The sequence below is a fragment of the Schistocerca serialis genome, chromosome 6, assembly GCF_023864345.2.
Source record: "Schistocerca serialis cubense isolate TAMUIC-IGC-003099 chromosome 6, iqSchSeri2.2, whole genome shotgun sequence".
Taxonomy (NCBI): Eukaryota; Metazoa; Arthropoda; class Insecta; order Orthoptera; family Acrididae; genus Schistocerca; species Schistocerca serialis.
Genome location: NC_064643.1, coordinates 53,062,827 through 53,089,861, shown reverse-complemented (window position 1 = coordinate 53,089,861; position 27,035 = coordinate 53,062,827). Strand labels below are relative to the sequence as shown.

Here is a 27,035-nt window from a genome sequence, read left to right as displayed (position 1 = left end):
AGATTTTCTGTTGCGACAGCCTATTCAGTATCCGAATACTGTTTACTTTCAGCAAGATGAGGCACCATGTCATTATGACTTAGATGTTCGTACATTCTTGATTTCACAGTCCCCTCGGACATGAGTTGCACGCACAGGCGTTTTCCCGTCGGCAACACATTCCGCTCATCTCACGCCGGTGGACTTATTTGCGTGGGGATTGGTCAGAGGACGTGCGCTCAGCTGGCCCACTGCGGGAGCTCAGGGGCCGCATTACGCGGGCAGCGGCTGCCGTAACGCCGGTTGTGCTTCAGAACGTGTTTCGCGGCACTGCAGAGAAATGAACATATTGAAAGTAATCACTCATAATCCGATACCACAGTAAGCATTGCAAGTACCACCACTATATCTACTCAATAAACAATTAATTTGTGGGCACCCTGTGTACGGCAGATTCGAACGGCAGCAGTTGCTTTTCACGTCCAGCCGTCAGAGGTGGAAGCCACTCGCTCCCGTATTTTACCCGCCAGAGGCCTGCCACTTACAGCGACTTGGCGCGTTTGGTGGATACAAAGAGGGACTTGTCCAGTTCAGCCTCAATAACGCTGGTAGTAAGGGCGCTCCCGGTAACACCAGGCGCTTTAAGGGATGTTGCCCCCGCTGTGGCGAGCCCGGCCACCTTGTCCGCAATTGTCATTCCGAGCAGGAAAAGGCAGTCGAACAGCTGACGGTGAGAGGGACGCAAGCAGTTTCAGTCTTGCGTTTTGCCGAATGCTTGCAGTGGGGTCAGAGCTATCCTTTGTGTGAGCAAATCTTAATCACGAGCCAGTCTGTGCATTATTCGACACAGGGAGCGGTATTCCTTTATTAAATTGTGAGTGGTACCTCAGGTACCGAACTATTTGTAAATTCTCTGAATTAAAACCCGTCATGCGAACTTGTATCGTGGGTTACGGCCAACCTCTCACTTTGATTCGCTTGTTCCGCAATTCCTATTGAATAGGTGACGTTTCCTCGCCATAGGAGCTATTGGTGGCGAAAGGTTTGGCACTAATTTCTTGTTATGATGTGATTTTCTTAAAAGGTCTAGGTTAGTTTTGGATTATTCACTGGGGCTTTCCAATTTGAATTCTGTCCATCTGTAAGGTTTCGTTTGTGTTGGCATGACAAATTCTCGGACGTTTGTTCGGTAGCCATCGATTACGGTGAGTCTGATGTGACTCCCCTGTCCTGGAAAGAAGTTTTGAGAGGTAGAATACGAATCACAAACAAAACTGAATATCGTATCTGTCTGTCGGATGATGTGCCAGTTAGGCAGTTCCCTTGTAGGCTGTCGCCTCCTAAAATGAAGACGTTTTCGATAGTGGAAAATCTCCTAATGCTGTTCCGATTTCCGTGATGGCAAAGAGGAATGGTGAAGGAGGATGCAGACCAGTAGTTGATTATCGGAGTTTCTGCAGTCTGTTCCTCTTCCAGATTTACATCATTCCTTCTTTGGGTTTACCGGGCCTCAGTATTTCACGGTGCTCGATATTAACCAAGCGTATTATCAAATTCCACTGGCGGAGGAATCCAAGGCGGCTGCTGCATTTACCTTGGAATGAAACTCGTACAGTTTAATCGCGTGCTCTTTTGACTGTCGACGAGAGCAGTTGTTTGCCTAGGCTCATCGATTCGGTACAGGGTGACGTTAAGTTCCGATTCGTATAGCTGGAATATGTAGTTGTCTACAGCAAATCCTTATCTGAACATCTGGAACACCTTCGTCAGGTCCTGTCGCCATTGGGGAAGGTGGGACTGAGAGTGAAGCTCACCTGGCGCTTCGGGAGGTATCCTTCCTGGAGCATGTGGCCTCGGCCAAACAGGCTGAAGACTGACCACTCTCGAATTTTGGCTATATACAACTTTTGGCCTCCCAAAGTTAAAAAGGGAATAGCGAGGATCGTGAAGATGGTAAATTTTTTCCGAAAGTTCATTCCCAAGTTAGCGGACTGTCGGTGATTGTACATCTGTTGTGTCGGAAAGGGAAACCATTTGAATGGGCCGACAGTAGCAGGTGGCCTTCGATGCCTCGAAGACTACATTATGCAATGCTCTGGTGTTGAGACAGAGTGCAGGCCAGCCGACTATGCTTCCCGTTTGTCGACGCCCGCTGAAAGTTAATATTCAACGTAGAAACTTGAGGCCCTCACTGTTCTGCTTGCCACCAAGAAATTCAAGTTTAATTTAGAGTGTCGCTAATTCATACTTGAGGCGGACAACCAAGCCCTCACTGAGGTGTTGCCATGACCTCGTAAAAGTGGGAGCACTGCCCATTGGGCAGTGCGGATTTCCATCTTTAAATTCTCCGTCAGGCGTGTGAGAGGTCGTGAGAATGTGGTGGCTGACGCTCTTAGCCTGAAGTTCGAGGAAGGGGGCACGAGTTGTTCCGCTGAGGACGCAGGCCGGTGGAGAGGAGGTGCTTTCCAGGGTGCCAGCCAGGCTCGTTTGCTCAGCTACTTGAGCAGGAGGAACAGGATTCGGATTTGGGGCTTCTCAAGTGTCGTTAGGAAACTGTTGAAGACATCCCAGGTTAAGCTGAAAAAAGGGATTCTCTGCTTCTGTACTAGCAATGATGGGCAGTCAAAGATTTGCCTGCCTCGGGTGCTGGTACTGGCTCTATTCCGATCATACCATGAGTCAGTCATAGGAGGGTATCTGGGCATTTACTAAACGATCCACAAGATTAAGGAGTGCCGGCCGGAGTGGCCGAGCGGTTCTAGGCGTGGAACCGCGCGACCGCTGCGGTCGCAGATTAGAATCCTGCCTCGGGCATGGATGTGTGTGATGTTCTAGGGGACTGATGACCTCAAATGTTAAGTCCCATAGCGCTCAGAGCCATTTTGAACCACTTTTGTTATGTATCACACTGAGTCCCAGGGTAAGTGTGATAGTTCTCTGCCATGGACCAATTTTATATTTAATGCAGCAAATCATGAACTCATGAGGTCACCCTAGCAACTCTTATTGTTGCTTATCCATTGAATTTTCCGTTGTCTAGCGTGTGGTCGACTGCGGACTTGTTGCCTCAGGAGATCACCCCTGAAGTTATTAGAGACAGCTGGCGTCAGGCTAAGAATAACATAGAAATGGCCCACAAAAGAGAAGCGGCACGGTACAACCGCAGCCGATGTCCAGTGAACTTCGAGGTCGGGGACTTGGTTTCTGTAAAGAGATTCTGAGGGACGAGGTGGTGGAAACAAAGCTTTAGGTAACCTGGTGCGACGTTTTGCGGGCCCATGGCACGCCCTCGAGTGGTTCCACTAGACTAGTTTCACATATTGGTAAACCATACCCTGGAGTTTGATTTTTGGGGAGGGGCTGAGTTGATAGGTCGCGTCCAGGCTGCAAGTGCGCTGATCACTGGACAGACGAGGCGCGGCTGCGGGTGCGGTACTGAGTCCCTGGCGGCCGCGCGCTCTCCCGCTCTCTTGGTGCTGAACCGTCGCGCAGGAAGGAAGTAGTGTCGAAAGCAGGTGCTCCAGAGTGCCTCATCTCTGACATACGAAACGACAGTGACATCGGCAGAATAATACAATGAGTAGTGCAGCCGATATTGTATCGAACACACTGCATGAAGAACGCAAGCGCGAAAACCCACATGGAAGGAGGCGTAGGCAAGCACAAACAACACACCAAACCACGTGGCAGCACACAAGCAAGATGACAATTCCAAAAACCGAGAGAGAACGAATACACTAAGTGAATTTGACTCAGATGGGATCAACACTTAAGGGACCCAAACCAACAACACGTGACACTGGATGCCATAGTAAAGTAAAAAAAGCACAACAGGCAGTAACAATCATAAAACAACCAAAAACAGACACAATCAGTGACACCGCATACTAATACTCTAGTAATAAGGTAACGTCATTTGGGAGGAGAAGGCTCGAAGAGCTTTCATTCCGACGTCTCCTCCCCAACATCACATTGCATATTGTTTAAAATATGCTGTACACAAGCCGTAATGTATTGATTGTCTTATTATATGTAGAAAAAAGTATATTCTCTTCTTTATGTAAAGCTACAATCAATGTATTTTATATGCACTGAAGAGCCAAAGAAGCTGGTACTCCTGCCTAATATCGTGTAGGTCCCCCGCGAGCACGCAGAAGTACCGAAACACGATGTGGTATGGAGTCGACCAATGTCTGAAATAGTGGTAGAGGGAATTGACACCATGAATCCTGCAGGTGTGTCCATAAATCAGTAAGAGTACAAGAGGGTGAGATCTCTTCTGAACAGCACGTTGCAAGGTATCCCAGATACGCTCAATAATGTTCATGTCTGGGGAGTTTGGTGGCCAGCGGAAGTGTTTAAACTCGGAGGAGTGTTCGTGCAGCCACTCTGTAGCAATTCTGGACGTGTGGGGTGTCGCATAGTACTGCTGGAATTGCCCAAGTCCGTCGGAATGCACAATGGGCATGAATGGATGCAGTTAATCAGAAAGGATGGTTACGTACGTGTCACCTGTCAGAGTCGTATCTAGACGTATCAGGGATCCTATATCGCCCCAACTGTACACGCCCCACACTATTACAGTGCCTCCACCAGCTTGAACAGTGACATGCAGGATCCATGGATTCATGATGCTGTTTCCATATTTGTAGACGTCAAACTCCTCGATACATCTTGAAACGCGATTCGTCCGATCAAGCAACATGTTTCCAGTCATCAACAGTCAATGTCGGTGCTGACGAGCCCTGGCGAGGAGAAAATTTTTGTTTCGTGGAATCATCAAGGGTACACGATTGGCACTTTGTCTCCGAAAGCTCTTACGGAAGATGTTTCGTTGAATGGTTCGCACGCTGACACTTGTTGATGGCCCAGGACTGAAATCTGCAGCAATTGGCGGAAGGGTTGCACTTCTGTCATATTGAACGATTGTCTTCTGTCGTCATTGGTATCGTTCTTGAAGGATTTTTTTCCGGCCGCAGCGATGTCGGAGATTTGATGTTTTACCGGATTCCTCATATTCACGGTATACTCGCTACCTCAGAGACGCTGAGTCCTATCGCTCGTGCGTCGACTGTAACACCAAATGATTCAAATGGCTCTGAGCACTATGGAACTTAACTGCTGTGGTCATCAGTCCCCTAGAAATTAGAACTACGTAAACCTAACTAACCTAAGGACTTCACACACATCCCGGCGCAGGATTCGAATCTGCGACTGTAGTAGTTGCGCGGTTCCGGACCGAAGCGTCTAGAACCGCTCGGTCACAACGGCCGGCCATATCTCTGTATTTGAATTCTCATGCTTATACTAGTTTCTTTGGCGCCTCAGTGAATAAACCGTATTTTCTGTGTAAACTATGAAACTAAAAATGTAATATATTAAGTTATTTAAGGGAGACTGCACTCAAGAAGCAATGAAGTAGTACTAACAAATTAGAACCATAAATGTATTCTTCATGGAAAGCTAAAATTTATGTATTCCATGTATGAAATGTGCAATCAGCATATAATCTGTATCTAAGGTATCACACAAAATATACCACAACTACCGACAATCAGTCAAACAAACAACTACTGTACATCATGTAGTGTCCTGATATGCAACACTCCAAGTAATATATGAACACGTACATAACGCAGCAAAGATACATAAATACAAACCATTTCAGGCGAGAATAGCTCGAGGTTGTACAGAGACCTTCTCACCTTAAATAAGTAGAAAAAGGCTATTACCAACTCAGCTACATCCACATGTCGTATATCACGTACTTCTACATCTTGCAACTTATTTTCGCCACACTTATTGTATTACCTTTTTTGACATTTGGATGTGTAAGGTAAGAGAAATTTTTATATGTTACTTTCTGTATGTTATTTTAAATAGCATTAACAACTGCATACCAATAAGACTGTAATAATAATAAGTCTCTGCTGTTAGATTTAAAAGCATCCGACCCACCTTGTATTTCAATGTGGTGGGTTACTCTGTACTGTTAATGAAATAAATAAATACATGAAATAAATGGATCTCTGATATGTGGCACGGGTTTTGTGGGCCGTTCCGGGGAGTCGTGAATTTGTCGCTGTGCCAGGGCATCGGACATGTAGGGTGTGCGTTGGTAGAAGTTGGAAAACAGCGAGTCAGAGGAGTCGAACGGCGGGAGGGAGGGGTCAGCCGGCAGCAGGCGCGGCCGACAACTTGCAGCCGCAAGCAGCATACAGCCAGCCTTGGTTTACGAGATCGGCTGAGCAGCTTCTGGAACATTTTGCAAGAATTCAGTTTCATCCTAGCACGGTTTTCATGTCAAGCAGTTCTGCTTGTGCTCCTCCGCCGCTGTGTTTGTCTAAGTGCAAGCTTGCTTGTGTATTAAGTTTGTGAAGCGAACTTTTCTGACTTGCGAGCTGTTGTCATTGCTACTGGAACCCGTCGTCGCGTTTGGCTAAGTTCAGTCTCCCGTGGGGAAAAATCTTCCTAGTGTCTTTATTAGTTATTGATTTACTGTTTTCACCCCGATGTATATGCATATTATCATTCTGCTGCATTTCAATTTTGATGTTTCTAACTGGATGTCTTATTATCTAGCGCTGAAATTTAACTGTTGCCTTCTTAGCACTCATGTGGGAGTTTTTAACTGAATATTATCTAACCTTTTGTTTGTTTCTCATATAAGGAGCATTCTGTTGGTCATGCACCAGTAATTGCACTTCCTCTCATGCGTTTGGGTACTCTCATGGTTGCTGAATCCTTGCTCAAGATCGGGAGTATTGATTGAGGTGTGGACGTTGTATTTAATACATATACTGGCTTTGAACTGTGGAGAGAATAATAAAGTGCTCGGGTTAACCTGTGGGTCATTGGGGTCGGCATATTGCTGCAGTATGACTACACGTGTCTGTTCTTTGCACTTTGTGTGTTTTGGAAGCAGTCGATTTGTGAGTCTCGGCCACAGTACTGTAGGGCGTGTCGGTCCCCGGTGACGTCAGGGCCAATCTTGGTTACGAGTCGATCTGAGGCCTTTGTACCTCATTTCAGAAATCTGTTATGCTTTATTAGTGTGTTTTGGTTTGTTGTTTAATTCAGTGTATTTAAAGCACTTTTTCCTCTGCTGAAACTCGAGTGGCTGTATTGCTGATGACAGCCGATATGAGATTAGAAATTTTAATTGTGCTGCAATTTTACCATTGAATATTTCACAGTTGATTTAAAGCTAATCTCTGTTCAGTTTAAAATTTAAAATTTAATTGACCAATGTTAGACTAGAAATTTGTTTCTTGATATTTAAATATACACTATTCAGTCTGAAGTTTAACTGGCCGTTCCTGTAATCTTAAAGAAAAGCTGCCTTGTTTCTTGACCGCGCTTCTTTTAAAGTAGTCTTCTGTTGTTAATAAATGCTGTTCAGTGTTGTTGTCCACAACAAATGGCGTTCAGAGTATTTTTTAATGTCCGCTACTGCCTCCCTCCAACAGCCACATTCTTTTCCTCTCCCTATCGCGCCATCGTGCCCCGAAGTCACAGTCAGCACAACAAACACATCGCTTCTCAGTTCCTGCACGAACACCGGCGGGGAAGCCAGTGCGCCTCTCGAAGAAATGCAACAAGTTTTGGAGCGTCTGGGCGGCGGACGTCACGTCGCACCCACCCGTTTCGCAGCGTACGTGACAGGTTTTCTTTCGTAGGTGAAAACGGTATTGTCAAGAAGGCTCACGGGAAAAAGCATCGTCAGGCCTACTTGTGAAAGCTGAAGCAAGCTCTCTCCTCTGCAAAAAATAATTACCGGCGCCCTGTCCGGACACGATTCGGCGAAAGTGCCGTAAAACTGGCGCCGGCCCCTGACTCGAACTGCCTCCCCGCAGGACGCTGGCCTACCCCCTGCTGCTGGAGCACGTCCGCCGCCTTCCACCCACAGGGGGGAGGCGTCCTCCGAGACTCCTCGCCTGTCGCCCAGCAGGTGTGCGCACATTTGCCACCAAATTTCGAGACAGTAAAACTTCGCCAATCTTGGAGATATTGCGCTCGTCTAAATTATACGTGCCTTTTTCGGTGCTCCTGCAGCAGCTTACTGTCGTGTTTTGTGTACCATGGGGGTCAGTGTGTCTCTTATTACACTCCTGGAAATTGGAATAAGAACACCGTGAATTCATTGTCCCAGGAAGGGGAAACTTTATTGACACATTCCTGGGGTCAGATACATCACATGATCACACTGACAGAACCACAGGCACATAGACACAGGCAACAGAGCATGCACAATGTCGGCACTAGTACAGTGTATATCCACCTTTAGCAGCAATGCAGGCTGCTATTCTCCAATGGAGACGATCGTAGAGATGCTGGATGTAGTCCTGTGGAACGGCTTGCCATGCCATTTCCACCTGGCGCCTCAGTTGGACCAGCGTTCGTGCTGGACGTGCAGACCGTGTGAGACGACGCTTCATCCAGTCCCAAACATGCTCAATGGGGGACAGATCCGGAGATCTTGCTGGCCAGGGTAGTTGACTTACACCTTCTAGAGCACGTTGGGTGGCACGGGATACATGCGGACGTGCATTGTCCTGTTGGAACAGCAAGTTCCCTTGCCGGTCTAGGAATGGTAGAACGATGGGTTCGATGACGGTTTGGATGTACCGTGCACTATTCAGTGTTCCCTCGACGATCACCAGTGGTGTACGGCCAGTGTAGGAGATCGCTCCCCACACCATGATGCCGGGTGTTGGCCCTGTGTGCCTCGGTCGTATGCAGTCCTGATTGTGGCGCTCACCTGCACGGCGCCAAACACGCATACGACCATCATTGGCACCAAGGCAGAAGCGACTCTCATCGCTGAAGACGACACGTCTCCATTCGTCCCTCCATTCACGCCTGTCGCGACACCACTGGAGGCGGGCTGCACGATGTTGGGGCGTGAGCGGAAGACGGCCTAACGGTGTGCGGGACCGTAGCCCAGCTTCATGGAGACGGTTGCGAATGGTCCTCGCCGATACCCCAGGAGCAACAGTGTCCCTAATTTGCTGGGAAGTGGCGTTGCGGTCCCCTACGGCACTGCGTAGGATCCTACGGTCTTGGCGTGCATCCGTGCGTCGCTGCGGTCCGGTCCCAGGTCGACGGGCACGTGCACCTTCCGCCGACCACTGGCGACAACATCGATGTACTGTGGAGACCTCACGACCCACGTGTTGAGCAATTCGGCGGTACGTCCACCCGGCCTCCCGCATGCCCACTATACGCCCTCGCTCAAAGTCCGTCAACTGCACATACGGTTCACGTCCACGCTGTCGCGGCATGCTACCAGTGTTAAAGACTGCGATGGAGCTCCGTATGCCACGGCAAACTGGCTGACACTGACGGCGGCGGTGCACAAATGCTGCGCAGCTAGCGCCATTCGACGGCCAACACCGCGGTTCCTGGTGTGTCCGCTGTGCCGTGCGTGTGATCATTGCTTGTACAGCCCTCTCGCAGTGTCCGGAGCAAGTATGGTGGGTCTGACACACCGGTGTCAATGTGTTCTTTTTTCCATTTCCAGGAGTGTATTTTGAGTGCTGTTGATACTATTTCTTTGAACTTAAGTCACATTTGGCCTTCACTTACATAGTTTGGAAGGATTCGACACTGTCTACTAGAAAGACGTCACCTGAATTTTTAGTTGCTTTTATAAATATATATAATCCGTGTTTAGTTTTGGTGAATTTCTTCGTTACGGAACTGAGCCTCGCTACGACTGCGTGTTCACTAATCCCCGAATCCGTCGTGATGCTCAGGATTATTTGTGGCTAAGAGGTCAAGTTTCTTTTCGTAACCATTTACAATTTGAATGGTCTCGTGAACTAATTGTTGAAAATAATTTTGTAAAAAGCATTTAGGACAATTGTGTAAGTTGTTTTCTATCTACAGTAGGGTCTGAAAATGTATTTTTGTCAACATACGGAAGGTAGATTGAAGGCACTGCCAACTATAATTGTATGAGTAGCGTACCTATTTGCGATGAGACTCGAGTTTTCTTTGAAATGTTCAGCAACTGTTTCATCTGAGAGCGGAGGTCGGTAAAAGGATCCAGTTATTAATTTATTCCGGTTGTCGAATATAACCTCTGTCCATACTAAGTCACAGGAACTACCTGCTTCAATGTCGCTTATGAGCTGGAACACACATTACATTATTTTTCCTCAAGTTGTGCTTTTTGTTTCTGTTGTAGTGGAGATCATTATAATTACGGCTTTTCCCTCCAAAACCTAGGTTGCTTTTTCTCTGACCCTTAAATACCTGAGCTAAACAATGTAGAACAACGACGTACGTTATTACTTCATTTCCTTATTTCTAACATTTTAAAATTGTACGTCGACTTTAGATGACATGTCAATCATAAATGTTCTTATCTCTGTTTATGAACGCACTTTCAGTGATGTTTTGAACATTGTCCCGCTGCACTTTATTAACTAATGTTTCGCCGCAAGGGATATCGGATTTTAGAGAGTAAATTAATATAGAGTATGTCGTTCTTCTTTTCAAACATTCAAATACCCATTTCTTCTTTCCTTATCGCCTTTTGGGCATGCAGTTGTAGTAATTAAAGTAGGCACAAATGCAGCGATCAAAAAGAAATGATTAGTGTACATTCGCATTCTCTTTATATAGTTCCTTTCTTGTTGCTCCCATGGCGATGGACTGTTTCTATCGCAATCAGTAAGCGTGAAAGGAAGCTACAGACAGAGGGATCTATATTTATACTTGGCAGGACTAATTACATACTGACATAATCGTCGGAATTGCTTTCGTTTCCCAAAAGATATAAATATTTCGATTTCGGAAAAGAAGTTCTGTATTTTGCCCGGATGTCGAAGAAGAAGTTCCCTTACGTACTGGTTGTATCGAGTAAGATGTGGAGACGGCGGTTTGAAAGCGGACAGAAGTACGAGGAAGGGCGTCCCTTACCTGAGGGATCGCTACCTGGCGAAGGGGAAAGTGTGGCAAATGTCCGGCGTGGCAAATGTCCGGCGTGGCAAATGTCCGGCGTTCGCCCAGCATACCGAAGCACATTCCACCGCATTTACGACATAGCCTGCCATAAAGTTGCTGTTCTGCTATCTACGCCAGCAACGGATGCCGTCCCCAACAGCTGGCTCCGCTGGCGATGAGGAAAAGCGTTTCCGACAAGAGCGCAATTTCGTAACCTCGATAGGCAGCGTGCAGAACTACATTACTGTTGTGTCGGTTACCGTAGGATCAGAACCGACACACACAAGGAAGAAGAGAAGTTGCGATTATCAGTAGAAGGAATCCCAAATCATCTGTACAAAACACTTTGCGAAAGCAGAACAAACGTAGCTTCCCTTTCATAAGTGACTGCCTGTTCGTCCTACTTGTAAGTACGTTAGTCTTGCAGAACGCAGGCTAAGTATCGTGTTCCTGTTATCCAGTACTGATGCTCACGAAGACAGATTGAACTGGGCCGACGAGCGATGGGAGGGCGGCTGATTAAATCAGCGTTGACAGGGGGCCCTGGACTCTCGTCTGCTAGGAGGTGGGCGCTGCCCACTCTTTCCGTCGGTGTGCGCATCAGCGCCTTCTCGATGCCGTTTCGTGGCACTGCGCTGGTCGTCATGCAGCCGATGCCTTAGGACTGCACACAAAATGCTACACCACTGTCGTGTAGGAAGCTATCTTACAACATTGGCGGGTGGGGGGTGGCAAGAAGCTGGGTGGCACGAGGAGCTGCGTGCCGCAGCTGGGACTGAATACGAGCCCCCGGCCACGCCCTGAAATGCGTCCTGCGCTTCGAGGGAAACGTAGGCCGGATAACCTCCGGATGGGTCCAGGTCCATCGAATCCTCTGGCAGTGCCGAAGAGGACCAAGCGGACGGCCGCACTGGATGCAAGATACCGGTAGAATGCAAATATGGGGACGGAAAATCTGCGGGAGAATTTCACAATCGACAAGTACGCATCTGGTTCTGGTGGCGGCGCAGTAACCCAGCAGGAATTCATTTAAATACACGCGAGCGCCCAAATTTCGTACAATCGTTATTTTCCAGCTCCTGCTCCGAACAAAAACTCTGAAAAGGATAGAGTAATGAGGCACAATGCAGTACCTGCAGAGCGTGGGAGGCGTCGAGCACTGTGATGGGCGCAGCAAGTGGACAGGCGTGCGGTGGTGCCTCCCCTGTAGGAGCTGCAATGGGGGGGACCGGCGTGCGGTGGTGCCTCCCGTGTAGGAGCTGCGACGGGGGGGACCGGCGTGCGGTGGTGCCTCCTGTGTGGGAGCTGCGACGGGGGGGACCGGAGTGCGGTGGTGCCTCCCGTGTAGGAGCTGCGACGGGGGGGACCGGCGTGCGGTGGTGCCTCCCGTGTGGGAGCTGCGACGGGGGGGACCGGCGTGCGGTGGTGCCTCCCGTGTAAGAGCTGCGACGGGGGGGACCGGCGTGCGGTGGTGCCTCCTGTGTGGGAGCTGCGACGGGGGGGACCGGAATGCGGTGGTGCCTCCTGTGTAGGAGCTGCGACGGGGGGGACCGGCGTGCGGTGGTGCCTCCTGTGTGGGAGCTGCGACGGGGGGGACCGGAGTGCGGTGATGCCTCCCGTGTAGGAGCTGCGATGGGGGGGACCGGCGTGCGGTGGTGCCTCCCGTGTAGGAGCTGCGACGGGGGGGACCGGCGTGCGGTGGTACCTCCCGTGTAGGAGCTGCGACGGGGGGGACCGGCGTGCGGTGGTGCCTCCCGTGTGGGAGCTGCGACGGGGGGGACCGGCGTGCGGTGGTGCCTCCCGTGTAGGAGCTGCGACGGGGGGGACCGGCGTGCGGTGGTGCCTCCTGTGTGGGAGCTGCGACGGGGGGGACCGGAGTGCGGTGGTGCCTCCCGTGTAGGAGCTGCGACGGGTGGGACCGTCGTGAGGTGGTGCCTCCTGTGTGGGAGCTGCGACGGGGGGGGACCGGAGTGCGGTGGTGCCTCCCGTGTAGGAGCTGCGACGGGGGGGACCGGAGTGCGGTGGTGCCTCCCGTGTAGGAGCTGCGACGGGGGGGACCGGCGTGCGGTGGTGCCTCCCGTGTGGGAGCTGCGACGGGGGGGACCGGCGTGCGGTGGTGCCACCCGTGTAGGAGCTGCGACGGGGGGGACCGGCGTGCGGTGGTGCCTCCTGTGTGGGAGCTGCGACGGGGGGGACCGGAATGCGGTGGTGCCTCCTGTGTAGGAGCTGCGACGGGGGGGACCGGCGTGCGGTGGTGCCTCCTGTGTGGGAGCTGCGACGGGGGGGACCGGAGTGCGGTGATGCCTCCCGTGTAGGAGCTGCGATGGGGGGGACCGGCGTGCGGTGGTGCCTCCCGTGTAGGAGCTGCGACGGGGGGGACCGGCGTGCGGTGGTACCTCCCGTGTAGGAGCTGCGACGGGGGGGACCGGCGTGCGGTGGTGCCTCCCGTGTGGGAGCTGCGACGGGGGGGACCGGCGTGCGGTGGTGCCTCCCGTGTAGGAGCTGCGACGGGGGGGACCGGCGTGCGGTGGTGCCTCCTGTGTGGGAGCTGCGACGGGGGGGACCGGAGTGCGGTGGTGCCTCCCGTGTAGGAGCTGCGACGGGTGGGACCGTCGTGAGGTGGTGCCTCCTGTGTGGGAGCTGCGACGGGGGGGGACCGGAGTGCGGTGGTGCCTCCCGTGTAGGAGCTGCGACGGGGGGGACCGGCGTGCGGTGGTGCCTCCCGTGTAGGAGCTGCGACGGGGGGGACCGGCGTGCGGTGGTGCCTCCTGTGTGGGAGCTGCGACGGGGGGGACCGGAGTGCGGTGAAGCCTCCCGTGTAGGAGCTGCGACGGGGGGAACCGGCGGGCGGTGGTACCTCCCGTGTGGAAGCTGCAACGGGGGGGACCGGCGTGCGGTGGTGCCTCCCGTGTGGGAGCTGCGACGGGGGGGACCGGAGTGCGGTGGTGCCTCCCGTGTAGGAGCTGCGACGGGGGGGACCGGCGTGCGGTGGTACCTCCCGTGTGGGAGCTGCGACGGGGGGGACCAGCGTGCGGTGGTGCCTCCCGTGTGGGAGTTGTGATGGGGGGGACCGGCGTGCGGTGGTGCCTCCCGTGTGGGAGCTGCAACGGGGGGGACCGGCGTGCGGTGGTACCTCCCGTGTAGGAGCTGCGACAGGGGGGACCGGCGTGCGGTGGTGCCTCCCGTGTAGGAGCTGCGACGGGGGGGACCGGCATGCGGTGGTGCCTCCCGTGTAGGAGCTGCGACGGAGGGGACCCGCGTGCGGTGGTGCCTCCCGTGTGGGAGCTGCGACGGGGGGGACCGGGGTGCGGTGGTGCCTCCCGTGTAGGAGCTGCGACGGGGGGGACCGGCGTGCGGTGGTGCCTCCTGTGTGGGAGCTGCGACGGGGGGGACCAGAGTGCGGTGGTGCCTCCTGTGTGGGAGCTGCGACAGGGGGGGACCGGAGTGCTGTGGTGCCTCCCGTGTAGGAGCTGCGACGGGGGGGACCGGCGTGCGGTGGTGCCTCCTGTGTGTGAGCTGCGACGGGGGGGACCGGAGTGCGGTGGTGCCTCCCGTGTAGGAGCTGCGACGGGGGGGACCGGCGTGCGGTGGTGCCTCCCGTGTGGGAGCTGCGACGGTGGGGACCGGCGTGCGGTGGTGCCTCCCGTGTGGGAGCTGCGACGGTGGGGACCGGCGTGCGGTGGTGCCTCCCGTGTGGGAGGTGCGACGGGGGGGACCTGCGTGCGGTGGTACCTCCCGTGTAGGAGCTGCGACGGGGGGGACCGGCGTGCGGTGGTGCCTCCCGTGTGGGAGCTGCGACGGGGGGGACCGGCGTGCGGTGGTGCCTCCCGTGTAGGAGCTGCGACGGGGGGTACCGGCGTGCGGTGGTGCCTCCTGTGTGGGAGCTGCGACAGGGGGGGGACCGGAGTGCGGTGGTGCCTCCCGTGTAGGAGCTGCGACGGGGGGGACCGGCGTGCGGTGGTGCCTCCCGTGTAGGAGCTGCGACGGGGGGGACCGGCGTGCGGTGGTGCCTCCTGTGTGGGAGCTGCGACGGGGGGGACCGGAGTGCGGTGGTGCCTCCCGTGTAGGAGCTGCGACAGGGGGGACCGCCGTGCGGTGGTGGCTCCCGTGTAGGAGCTGCGACGGGGGGGACCGCCGTGCGGTGGTGCCTCCCGTGTAGGAGCTGCGACGGGGGGGACCGGCGTGCGGTGGTGCCTCCTGTGTGGGAGCTGCGACGCGGGGGGACCGGAGTGCGGTGGTGCCTCCCGTATAGGAGCTGCGACGGGGGGGACCGGCGTGCGGTGGTACCACCCGTGTGGGAGCTGCATCGGGGGGGACCGGAGTGCGGTGGTGCCTCCCGTGTGGGAGTTGCGACGCGGGGGACCGGCGTGCGGTGTTGCCTCCCGTGTGGGAGCTGCGACGTGGGGGGGACCGGAGTGCGGTGGTGCCTCCCGTGTAGAAGCTGCGACGGGGGGGACCGGCGTGCGGTGGTACCTCCCGTGTGGGAGCTGGAACGGGGGGGACCGGCGTGTGGTGGTGCCTCCCGTGTGGGAGCTGCGACGGGGGGGACCGGAGTGCGGTGGTGCCTCCCGTGTAGGAGCTGCGACGGGGGGGGACCGGCGTGCGGTGGTACCTCCCGTGTGGGAGTTGCGACGGGGGGGACCGGAGTGCGGTGGTGCCTCCCGTGTAGGAGCTGCGACGGGGGGGACCGGCGTGCGGTGGTGCCTCCCGTGTAGGAGCTGCGACGGGGGGGACCGGCGTGCGGTGGTGCCTCCCGTGTAGGAGCTGCGACGGGGGGGACCGGCGTGCGGTGGTGCCTCCTGTGTGGGAGCTGCGACGCGGGGGGACCGGAGTGCGATGGTGCCTCCCGTGTAGGAGCTGCGACGGGGGGGACCGGCGTGCGGTGGTACCTCCCGTGTGGGAGCTGCATTGGGGGGGACCGGCGTGCGGTGGTGAGTCCCGTGTGGGAGCTGCGACGGGGGGGACCGGAGTGCGGTGGTGCCTCCCGTGTAGGAGCTGCGACGGGGGGGACCGGCGTGCGGTGGTACCTCCCATGTGGGAACTGCGACGGGGGGGACCGGCGTGCGGTGGTACCTCCCGTGTGGGAGCTGCGACGGGGGGGACCGGAGTGCGGTGGTGCCTCCCGTGTGGGAGTTGCGACGGGGGGGACCGGCGTGCGGTGTTGCCTCCCGTGTGGGAGCTGCGACGGGGGGGGGACCGGAGTGCGGTGGTGCCTCCCGTGTAGAAGCTGCGACGGGGGGGACCGGCGTGCGGTGGTACCTCCCGTGTGGGAGCTGGAACGGGGGAGACCGGCGTGTGGTGGTGCCTCCCGTGTGGGAGCTGCGACGGGGGGCACCGGAGTGCGGTGGTACCTCCCGTGTGGGAGTTGCGACGGGGGGGACCGGCGTGCGGTGGTGCCTCCCGTGTGGGAGCTGCGACGGGGGGGGACCGGAGTGCGGTGGTGCCTCCCGTGTAGGAGCTGCGACGGGGGGGACCGGCGTGCGGTTGTACCTCCCGTGTGGGAGCTGCAACGGGGGGGACCGGCGTGCGGTGGTGCCTCCCGTGTAGGAGCTGCGACGGGGGGGACCGGAGTGCGGTGGTGCCTCCCGTGTGGGAGTTGCGACGGGGGGGACCGGCGTGCGGTGTTGCCTCCCGTGTGGGAGCTGCGACGGGGGGGGGACCGGAGTGCGGTGGTGCCTCCCGTGTAGAAGCTGCGACGGGGGGGACCGGCGTGCGGTGGTACCTCCCGTGTGGGAGCTGGAACGGGGGAGACCGGCGTGTGGTGGTGCCTCCCGTGTGGGAGCTGCGACGGGGGTCACCGGAGTGCGGTGGTGCCTCCCGTGTAGGAGCTGCGACGGGGGGGACCGGCGTGCGGTGGTACCTCCCGTGTGGGAGTTGCGACGGGGGGGACCGGCGTGCGCTGGTGCCTCCCGTGTGGGAGCTGCGACGGGGGGGGACCGGAGTGCGGTGGTGCCTCCCGTGTAGGAGCTGCGACGGGGGGGACCGGCGTGCGGTTGTACCTCCCGTGTGGGAGCTGCAACGGGGGGGACCGGCGTGCGGTGGTGCCTCCCGTGTGGGAGCTGCGACGGGGGGGACCGGAGTGCGGTGGTGCCTCCCGTGTAGGAGCTGCGACGGGGAGGACCGGCGTGCGGTGGTACCTCCCGTGTGGGAGCTGCGACGGAGGGGACCGGCGTGCGGCGGTTCCTCCCGTGTAGGAGCTGCTACGGGGGGGACCGGCGTGCGGTGGTGCCTCCCGTGTAGGAGCTGCGACGGGGGGGACCGGAGTACGGTGGTGCCTCCCATGTAGGAGCTGCGACGGGGGGAACCGGCGTGCGGTGGTACCTCCCGTGTGGGAGCTGCGACGGGGGGGACCGGCATGCGGTGGTGCCTCCTGTGTAGGAGCTGCGACAGGGGGGAACAGCGTGCGGTGGTGCCTCCCGTGTAGGAGCTGCGACGGGGGGGACCGGCATGCGGTGGTACCTCCCGTGTAGGAGCTGCGACGGGGGGGACCATCATGCGGTGGTGCCTCCTCCCGTGTAGGAGCTGCGATGGGGGGGACCGGCGTGCGGTGGTGCCACCCGTGTAGGAGCTGCGACGGGGGGGACCGGCGTGCGGTGGTTCAACCCGTGTAGGAGCTGCGACAGGGGGGACCGGCGTGCGGTGGTGCCTCCCGTGTAGGAGCTGCGACGGGGGGGACCGGCGTGCGGTGGTGCCTCCCGTGTAGGAGCTGCGACGGGGGGGACCGGCGTACGGTGGTGCCTCCCGTGTAGGAGCTGCGACGGGGACGACCGGCGTGCGGTGGTACCTCCCGTGTAGGAGCTGCGACGGGGGGGACCGGCGTGCGGTGGTGCCTCCCTTGTAGGAGCTGCGACGGGGGGGACCGGCGTGCGGTGGTGCCTCCCGTGTAGGAGCTGCAACCGGGGGAACCGGCGTGCGGTGGTACCTCCCGTGTGGGAGCTGCGACAGGGGGGACCGGCGTGCGGTGGTGCCTCCTGTGTAGGAGCTGCGACGGGGGGGACCGGCGTGCGGTGGTGCGTCCCGTGTAGGAGCTGCGATGGGGGGGGACCAGCGTGCGGTGGTGCCTCCCGTGTAGGAGCTGCGACGGGGGGACCGGTGTGCGGTAGGGCATCCCGTGTAGGAGCTGCGACGGGGGGGACCGGCGTGCGGTGGTGCCTCCCGTGTAGGAGCTGCGACGGGGGGAAGCGGCGTGCAGTGGTTCAACAAGTGTAGGAGCTGCGACAGGGGGGACCGGCGTGCGGTGGTGCCTCCCGTGTAGGAGCTGCGATGGGGGGGACCGGCGTGCGGTGGTGCCTCCCGTGTAGGAGCTGCGACGGGGGGGACCGGCGTGCGGTGGTGCCTCCTGTGTAGGAGCTGCGATGGGGGGGACCGGCGTACGGTGGTGCCTCCCGTGTAGGAGCTGCGACGGGGGTACCGGCGTGCGGTGGTGCCTCCCGTGTAGGAGCTGCGACGGGGGGGACTGGCGTACGGTGGTACCTCCCGTGTGGGAGCTGCGACGGGGGGGACCGGAGTGCGGTGGTGCCTCCCGTGTAGGAGCTGTGACGGGGGGGACCGGCGTGCGGTGGTGCCTCCCGTGTAGGAGCTGCGACAGAGGGGAACAGCGTGCGGTGGTGCCTCCCGTGTAGGAGCTGCGACGGGGGGGACCGGCGTGCGGTGGTACCTCCAGTGTAGGAGCTGCGACGGGGGGGACCGGCATGCGGTGGTGCCTCTTTCCGTGTAGGAGCTGCGATGGGGGGGACCAGCGTGCGGTGGTGCCTCCCGTGTAGGAGCTGCGACGGGGAGGACCGGCATACAGTGGTGCCTCCCGTGTAGGAGTTGCGACGGGGGGGACCGGCGTGCGGTGGTGCCTCCTGTGTAGGAGCTGCGACGGGGGGGACCGGCGTGCGGTGGTGCCTCCTGTGTAGGAGCTGTGACGGGGGGAACCGGCGTGCGGTGGTGCCTCCTGTGTGGGAGCTGCGACGGGGGGGACCGGCGTGCGGTGGTGCCTCCCGTGTAGGAGTTGCGACGGGGGGGACCGGTGTGCGGTAGGGCATCCCGTGTAGGGGCTGTGACGGGGGTACCGGCGTGCGGTGGTGCCTCCCGTGTAGGAGCTGCGATGGGGGGGACCGGCGTGCGGTGGTGCCTCCCGTGTAGGAGCTGCGACGGGGGGAACCGGCGTGTGGTGGTACCTCCCGTGTGGGAGCTGCGACGGGGGGGACCGGCGTGCGGTGGTGCCTCCTGTGTAGGAGCTGCGACGGGGGGGACCGGCAAGCGGTGGTGCCTCCCGTGTAGGAGCTGCGACGGGGGGGGACCAGCGTGCGGTGGTGCCTCCCGTGTAGGAGCTGCGACGGGGGGGACCGGTGTGCGGTAGGGCATCCCGTGTAGGAGCTGCGATGGGCGGGACCGGCGTGCGGTGGTGCCTCCCGTGTAGGAGCTGCGACGGGGGGGACCGGCGTGCGGTGGTGCCTCCCGTGTAGGAGCTGCGACGGGGGGGACCATCATGCGGTGGTGCCTCCTCCCGTGTAGGAGCTGCGACGGGGGGGACCGGCGTGCGGTGCTACCTCCCGTGTGGGAGCTGCAACGGGGGGGACCGGCGTGTGGTGGTGGCTCCCGTGTGGGAGCTGCGACGGGGGGGACCGGAGTGCGGTGGTGCCTCCCGTGTAGGAGCTGCGACGGGGGGTCTGGCGTGCGGTGGTACCTCCCGTGTGGGAGTTGCGATGGGGGGGACCGGCGTGCGGTGGTGCCTCCCGTGTGGGAGCTGCGACGGGGGGGGACCGGAGTGCGGTGGTGCCTCCCGTGTAGGAGCTGCGACGGGGGGGACCGGCGTGCGGTGGTACCTCCCGTGTGGGAGCTGCAACGGGGGGGACCGGCGTGCGGTGGTGCCTCCCGTGTGGGAGCTGCGACGGGGGGGACCGGAGTGCGGTGGTGCCTCCCGTGTAGGAGCTGCGACGGGGGGGACCGGAGTACGGTGGTGCCTCCCGTGTGGGAGCTGCGACGGGGGGGACCAGCATGCGGTGGTGCCTCCTGTGTAGGAGCTGCGACGGGGGGGACCGGCGTGCGGTGGTGCCTCCCGTGTAGGAGCTGCGACGGGGGGGGACCGGCGTGCGGTGGTGCCTCCCGTGTAGGAGCTGCGACGGGGGGGACCGGTGTGCGGTAGGGCATCCCGTGTAGGAGCTGCGACGGGGGGGACCGGCGTGCGGTGGTACCTCCCGTGTAGGAGCTGCGACGGGGGGGACTGGCGTGTGGTGGTACCTCCCGTGAGGGAGCTGCGACGGGTGGGACCGGAGTGCGGTGAGGCCTCCCGTGTAGGAGCTGCGACGGGGGGGACCGGCGTGCGGTGGTGCCTCCCGTGTAGGAGCTGCGACAGGGGGGAACAGCGTGCGGTGGTGCCTCCCGTGTGGGAGCTGTGACGGGGGGGACCGGCATGCGGTGGTACCTCCCGTGTAGGAGCTGCGACGGGGGAGACCATTATGCGGTGGTGCCTCCTCCCGTGTAGGAGCTGCGATGGGGGGGACCGGCGTGCGGTGGTGCCTCCCGTGTAGGAGCTGCGACGGGGGGGACCGGCGTGCGGTGGTTCAACCCGTGTAGGAGCTGCGACAGGGGGGACCGGCGTGCGGTGGTGCCTCCCGTGTAGGAGCTGCGACGGGGGGGACCGGTGTGCGGTAGGGCATCCCGTGTAGGAGCTGCGACGGGGGGGACCGGCGTGCGGTGGTGCCTCCCGTGTAGGAGCTGCGACGGGGGGGACTGGCGTGTGGTGGTACCTCCCGTGTGGGAGCTGCGACGGGGGGGACCGGAGTGCGGTGAGGCCTCCCGTGTAGGAGCTGCGACGAGGGGGACCGGCGTGCGGTGGTGCCTCCCGTGTAGGAGCTGCGATGGGGGGGACCGGCGTGCGGTGGTGCCTCCCGTGTAGGAGCTGCGACGGGGGGGACCGGCGTGCGGTGGTGCCTCCCGTGTAGGAGCTGCGACGGGGGGGACCGGCGTGCGGTGGTGCCTCCCGTGTAGGAGCTGCGACCGGGGGAATCGGCGTTCGGTGGTACCCCCCGTGTGGGAGCTGCGACGGGGGGGGACCGGCGTGCGGTGGTGCCTCCCGTGTAGGAGCTGCGATGGGGGGGACCGGCATGCGGTGGTACCTCCCATGTAGGAGCTGCGACGAGGGGGACTATCATGCGGTGGTGCCTCCTCCCGTGTAGGAGCTGCGATGGGGGGGACCGGCGTGCGGTGGTGCCTCCCGTGTAGGAGCTGCGACGGGGGGGACCGGCGTGCGGTGGTGCCTCCCGTGTAGGAGCTGCGACGGGGGGGACCGGCGTGCGGTGGTGCCTCCCGTGTACTAGCTGCGACGGGGGGGACCGGCGTGCGGTGGTGCCTCCTGTGTAGGAGCTGCGACGGGGGGGACCGGCGTACGGTGGTGCCTCCCGTGTAGGAGCTGCGACGGGGGTACCGGCGTACGGTGGTGCCTCCCGTGTAGGAGCTGCGACGGGGGGGACCGATGTGCGGTGGTGCCTCCCGTGTAGGAGCTGTGACGGGGGTACCGGCGTGCGGTGGTGCCTCCCGTGTAGGAGCTGCGACGGGGGGGACCGGCGTGCGGTGGTGCCTCCCGTGTAGGAGCTGCGACGAGGGAAACCGGCGTGCGGTGGTACCTCCCGTGTGGGAGCTGCGACGGGGGGGACCGGCGTGCGGTGGTGCCTCCTGTGTAGGAGCTGCGACGGGGGGGACCGGCAAGCGGTGGTGCCTCCCGTGTAGGAGCTGCGACGAGGGGGGACCAGCGTGCGGTGGTGCCTCCTGTGTGGGAGCTGCGACGGGGGGGACCGGCGTGCGGTGTTGCCGCCCGTGTAATAGCTGCGACGGGGGGGACCGGCGTGCGGTGGTGCCTCCCGTGTAGGAGCTGCGACGGGGGGGACCGGAGTGCGGTGGTGCATCCCGTGTAGGAGCTGCGACGGGGGGAACCGGCGTGCGGTGGTGCCTCCTGTGTAGGAGCTGCGACGGGGGGGACCGGCGTGCGGTGGTGCCTCCCGTGTAGGAGCTGCGACGGGGGGGACCGGCGTGCGGTGGTGCCTCCCGTGTAGGAGCTGCGACAGGGGGGAACAGCGTGCGGTGGTGCCTCCCATGTGGGAGCTGTGACGGGGGGGACCGGCATGCGGTGGTACCTCCCGTGTAGGAGCTGCGACGGGGGAGACCATTATGCGGTGGTGCCTCCTCCCGTGTAGGAGCTGCAATGGGGGGGACCGGCGTGCGGTGGTGCCTCCCATGTAGGAGCTGCGACGGGGGGGACCGGCGTGCGGTGGTTCAACCCGTGTAGGAGCTGCGACAGGGGGGACCGGCGTGCGATGGTGCCTCCCGTGTAGGAGCTGCGACGGGGGGGACCGGTGTGCGGTAGGGCATCCCGTGTAGGAGCTGCGACGGGGGGGACCGGCGTGCGGTGGTGCCTCCCGTGTAGGAGCTGCGACGGGGGGGACTGGCGTGTGGTGGTACCTCCCGTGTGGGAGCTGCGACGGGGGGGACCAGAGTGCGGTGAGGCCTCCCGTGTAGGAGCTGCGACGAGGGGGACCGGCGTGCGGTGGTGCCTCCCGTGTAGGAGCTGCGATGGGGGGGACCGGCGTGCGGTGGTGCCTCCCGTGTAGGAGCTGCGACGGGGGGGACCGGCGTGCGGTGGTGCCTCCCGTGTAGGAGCTGCGACGGGGGGGACCGGCGTGCGGTGGTGCCTCCCGTGTAGGAGCTGCGACCGGGGGAACCGGCGTTCGGTGGTACCTCCCGTGTGGGAGCTGCGACGGGGGGGGGACCGGCGTGCGGTGGTGCCTCCCGTGTAGGAGCTGCGATGGGGGGGACCGGCATGCGGTGGTACCTCCCATGTAGGAGCTGCGACGAGGGGGACTATCATGCGGTGGTGCCTCCTCCCGTGTAGGAGCTGCGATGGGGGGGACCGGCGTGCGGTGGTGCCTCCCGTGTAGGAGCTGCGACGGGGGAGACCGGCGTGCGGTGGTGCCTCCCGTGTAGGAGCTGCGACGGGGGGGACCGGCGTGCGGTGGTGCCTCCCGTGTAGGAGCTGCGACGGGGGGGACCGGCGTGCGGTGGTGCCTCCTGTGTAGGAGCTGCGACGGGGGGGACCGGCGTACGGTGGTGCCTCCCGTGTAGGAGCTGCGACGGGGGTACCGGCGTACGGTGGTGCCTCCCGTGTAGGAGCTGCGACGGGGGGGACCGATGTGCGGTGGTGCCTCCCGTGTAGGAGCTGTGACGGGGGTACCGGCGTGCGGTGGTGCCTCCCGTGTAGGAGCTGCGACGGGGGGGACCGGCGTGCGGTGGTGCCTCCCGTGTAGGAGCTGCGACGAGGGGAACCGGCGTGCGGTGGTACCTCCCGTGTGGGAGCTGCGACGGGGGGGACCGGCGTGCGGTGGTGCCTCCTGTGTAGGAGCTGCGACGGGGGGGACCGGCAAGCGGTGGTGCCTCCCGTGTAGGAGCTGCGACGAGGGGGGACCAGCGTGCGGTGGTGCCTCCCGTGTATGAGCTGCGACGGGGGGGACCGGTGTGCGGTAGGGCATCCCGTGTAGGAGCTGCGACGGGGGGCACCGGCGTGCGGTGGTGCCTCCCGTGTAGGAGATGCGACGGGGGGGACCGGCGTGCGGTGGTGCCTCCCGTGTAGGAGCTGCGACGGGGGGGACCGGCGTGCGGTGGTGCCTCCCGTGTAGGAGCTGCGACGGGGGGGGACCGGCGTGCGGTGGTGCCTCCCGTGTAGGAGCTGCGACGGGGGGAACCGGCGTGCGGTGGTGCCTCCCGTGTAGGAGCTGCGACAGGGGGGACTGGCGTACGGTGGTGCCTCCCGTGTGGGAGCTGCGACGCGGGGGACCGGCGTGCGGTGATGCCTCCCGTGTAGGAGCTGTGACGGGGGTACCGGCGTGCGGTGGTGCCTCCCGTGTAGGAGCTGCGACGGGGGGGACCGGCGCGCGGTGTTGCCGCCCGTGTAATAGCTGCGACGGGGGGGACCGGCGTGCGGTGGTGCCTCCCGTGTAGGAGCTGCGACGGGGGGGGACCGGAGTGCGGTGGTGCATCCCGTGTAGGAGCTGCGACGGGGGGAACCGGCGTGCGGTGGTGCCTCCTGTGTAGGAGCTGCGACGGGGGGGACCGGCGTGCGGTGGTGCCTCCTGTGTAGGAGCTGCGACGGGGGGGGACCAGCGTGCGGTGGTGCCTCCCGTGTAGGAGCTGCGACGGGGGGGACCGGTGTGCGGTAGGGCATCCCGTGTAGGAGCTGCCACGGGGGGGACCGGCGTGCGGTGGTGCCTCCCGTGTAGGAGCTGCGACGGGGGGGGGACCAGCGTGCGGTGGTGCCTCCCGTGTGGGAGCTGCGACGGGGGGGACCGGCGTGCGGTGGTGCCTCCTGTGTAGGAGCTGCGACGGGGGGGACCGGCGTGCGGTGGTGCCTCCCGTGTAGGAGCTGCGACGGGGGGAACCGGCGTGCGGTGGTTCAACCCATGTAGGAGCTGCGACAGGGGGGACCGGCGTGCGGTGGTACCTCCTGTGTAGGAGCTGCGACGGGGGGGACCGGCGTGCGGTGGTTCCTCCCGTGTAGGAGCTGCGACGGGGGGGGACCAGCGTGCGGTGGTGCCTCCCGTGTAGGAGCTGCGACGGGAGGGACCGGTGTGCGGTAGGGCATCCCGTGTAGGAGCTGCGACGGGGGGGACCGGCGTGTGGTGGTGCCTCCAGTGTAGGAGCTGCGACGGGGGGAACCGGCGTGCGGTGGTACCTCCCGTGTGGGAGCTGCGACGGGGGGGACCGGCGTGCGGTGGTGCCTCCTGTGTAGGAGCTGCGACGGGGGGGACCGGCGTGCGGTGGTGCCTCCCGTGTAGGAGCTGCGACGGGGGGGGGACCAGCGTGCGGTGGTGCCTCCCGTGTAGGAGCTGCGACGGGGGGGACCGGTGTGCGGTAGGGCATCCCGTGTAGGAGCTGCGACGGGGGGGACCGGCGTGCGGTGGTGCCTCCCGTGTAGGAGCTGCGACGGGGGGGGACCGGCGTGCGGTGGTGCCTCCCGTGTAGGAGCTGCGACGAGGGGGGACCAGCGTGCGGTGGTGCCTCCCGTGTATGAGCTGCGACGGGGGGGACCGGTGTGCGGTAGGGCATCCCGTGTAGGAGCTGCGACGGGGGGGACCGGCGTGCGGTGGTGCCTCCCGTGTAGGAGCTGCGACGGGGGGGACCGGCGTGCGGTGGTGCCTCCCGTGTAGGAGCTGCGACGGGGGGGACCGGCGTGCGGTGGTGCCTCCCGTGTAGGAGCTGCGACGGGGGGGGACCGGCGTACGGTGGTGCCTCCCGTGTAGGAGCTGCGACGGGGGGGACCGGCGTGCGGTGGTGCCTCCCGTGTAGGAGTTGCGACGGGGGGGACCGGCGTGCGGTGGTGCCTCCCGTGTAGGAGCTGCGACGGGGGGGACCGGCGTGCGGTGTTGCCGCCCGTGTAGTAGCTGCGACGGGGGGGACCGGCGTGCGGTGGTGCCTCCCGTGTAGGAGCTGCGACGGGGGGGACCGGAGTGCGGTGGTGCATCCCGTGTAGGAGCTGCGAAGGGGGGAACCGGCGTGCGGTGGTGCCTCCTGTGTAGGAGCTGCGACGGGGGGGACCGGCGTGCGGTGGTGCCTCCCGTGTAGGAGCTGCGACGGGGGGGGACCAGCGTGCGGTGGTGCCTCCCGTGTAGGAGCTGCGACGGGGGGGACCGGTGTGCGGTAGGGCATCCCGTGTAGGAGCTGCCACGGGGGGGACCGGCGTGCGGTGGTGCCTCCCGTGTAGGAGCTGCGACGGGGGGGACCGGCGTGCGGTGGTGCCTCCCGTGTAGGAGTTGCGACGGGGGGAACCGGCGTGCGGTGGTGCCTCCCGTGTAGGAGCTGCGACGGGGGGGACCGGCGTGCGGTGTTGCCGCCCGTGTAGTAGCTGCGACGGGGGGGACCGGCGTGCGGTGGTGCCTCCCGTGTAGGAGCTGCGACGGGGGGGACCGGAGTGCGGTGGTGCATCCCGTGTAGGAGCTGCGACGGGGGGGGACCAGCGTGCGGTGGTGCCTCCCGTGTAGGAGCTGCGACGGGGGGGCCGGTGTGCGGTAGGGCATCCCGTGTAGGAGCTGCGACGGGGGGGACCGGCGTGCGGTGGTGCCTCCCGTGTAGGAGCTGCGACGGGGGGGACTGGCGTACGGTGGTACCTCCCGTCTGGGAGCTGCGACGGGGGGGACCGGAGTGCGGTGGTGCCTCCCGTGTAGGAGCTGCGACAGGGGGGACCGGCGTGCGGTGGTGCCTCCCGTGTAGGAGCTGCGACAGGGGGGAACAGCGTGCGGTGGCGCCTCCCGTGTAGGAGCTGCGACGGGGGGGACCGGCGTGCGGTGGTACCTCCCGTGTTGGAGCTGCGACGGGGGGGACCGGCATGCGGTGGTGCCTCCTCCCGTGTAGGAGCTGCGATGGGGGGGACCGGCGTGCGGTGGCGCCTCCCGTGTAGGAGCTGCGACGGGGGGGACCGGCGTGCGGTGGTACCTCCCGTGTAGGAGGTTCGACAGGGGGGACTGGCATGCGGTGGTGCCTCCCGTGTAGGAGCTGCGACGGGGGGGACCGGCGTTCGGTGGTGCCTCCCGTGTGGGAGCTGCGACGGGGGGGACTGGCGTGCGGTGGTGCCTCCGGTGTAGGAGCTGCGACGGGGGGGACCAGCTGCGGTGGTACCTCCCGTGTAGGAGCTGCGACAGGGGGGACCGGCGTGCGGTGGTGCTTCCCGTGTAGGAGCTGTGATGGGGGGGACCGGCGTGCGGTGGTACCTCCCGTGTAGGAGCTGCGACAGGGGGGACCGGCGTGCGGTGGTGCCTCCCGTGTAGGAGCTGCGACGGGGGGGACCGGCGTGCCGTGGTGCCTCCCGTGTAGGAGCTGCGACGGGGGGGACCGGCGTGCGGTGGTGCCTCCCGTGTAGGAGCTGCGACGGGGGGGGACCGGCGTGCGGTGGTGCCTCCCGTGTAGGAGCTGCGACGGAGGGGGACCAGCGTGCGGTGGTGCCTCCCGTGTAGGAGCTGCGACGGGGGGGACCGGCGTGCGGTGGTACCTCCCATGTGGGAGCTGCGACGGGGGGGACCGGAGTGCGGTGGTGCCTCCCGTGTAGGAGCTGCGACGGGGGGGACCGGCGTGCG

At 61.9% G+C, this 27,035-nt stretch overlaps 1 protein-coding gene across 1 annotated transcript; it reads right to left on the bottom strand.

Moving 5' to 3' along the window:
• Nucleotides 1-218: 218 nt before the first annotated feature.
• Nucleotides 219-23,948, bottom strand: LOC126484246 (uncharacterized). Its single transcript, XM_050107660.1, has 4 exons — nucleotides 22,748-23,948; nucleotides 7,849-7,916; nucleotides 525-703; nucleotides 219-309 (listed from the first exon to the last, which is right to left on the bottom strand). The coding sequence occupies exons 1-4, from the start codon at nucleotides 23,946-23,948 to the stop codon at nucleotides 219-221; spliced, it is 1,539 nt and encodes a 512-aa protein (XP_049963617.1).
• Nucleotides 23,949-27,035: the final 3,087 nt, after the last annotated feature.

Bases quoted from the DNA above. Each gene is read 5' to 3' on its own strand.
- LOC126484246 (XM_050107660.1), bottom strand. From the start codon at position 23,948: ATGCACCACCGCACTCCGGTCCCCCCCCGTCGCAGCTCCTACACGGGA. The intron at 7,917-22,747 runs GTACCACCGCAT...GCTGGGCGACAG, and splicing joins TCGCAGCTCCTACATGGGAG to GCGAGGAGTCTCGGAGGACG. The intron at 310-524 runs GTAAGTGGCAGG...ATTTCTCTGCAG, and splicing joins ACCAAACGCGCCAAGTCGCT to TGCCGCGAAACACGTTCTGA.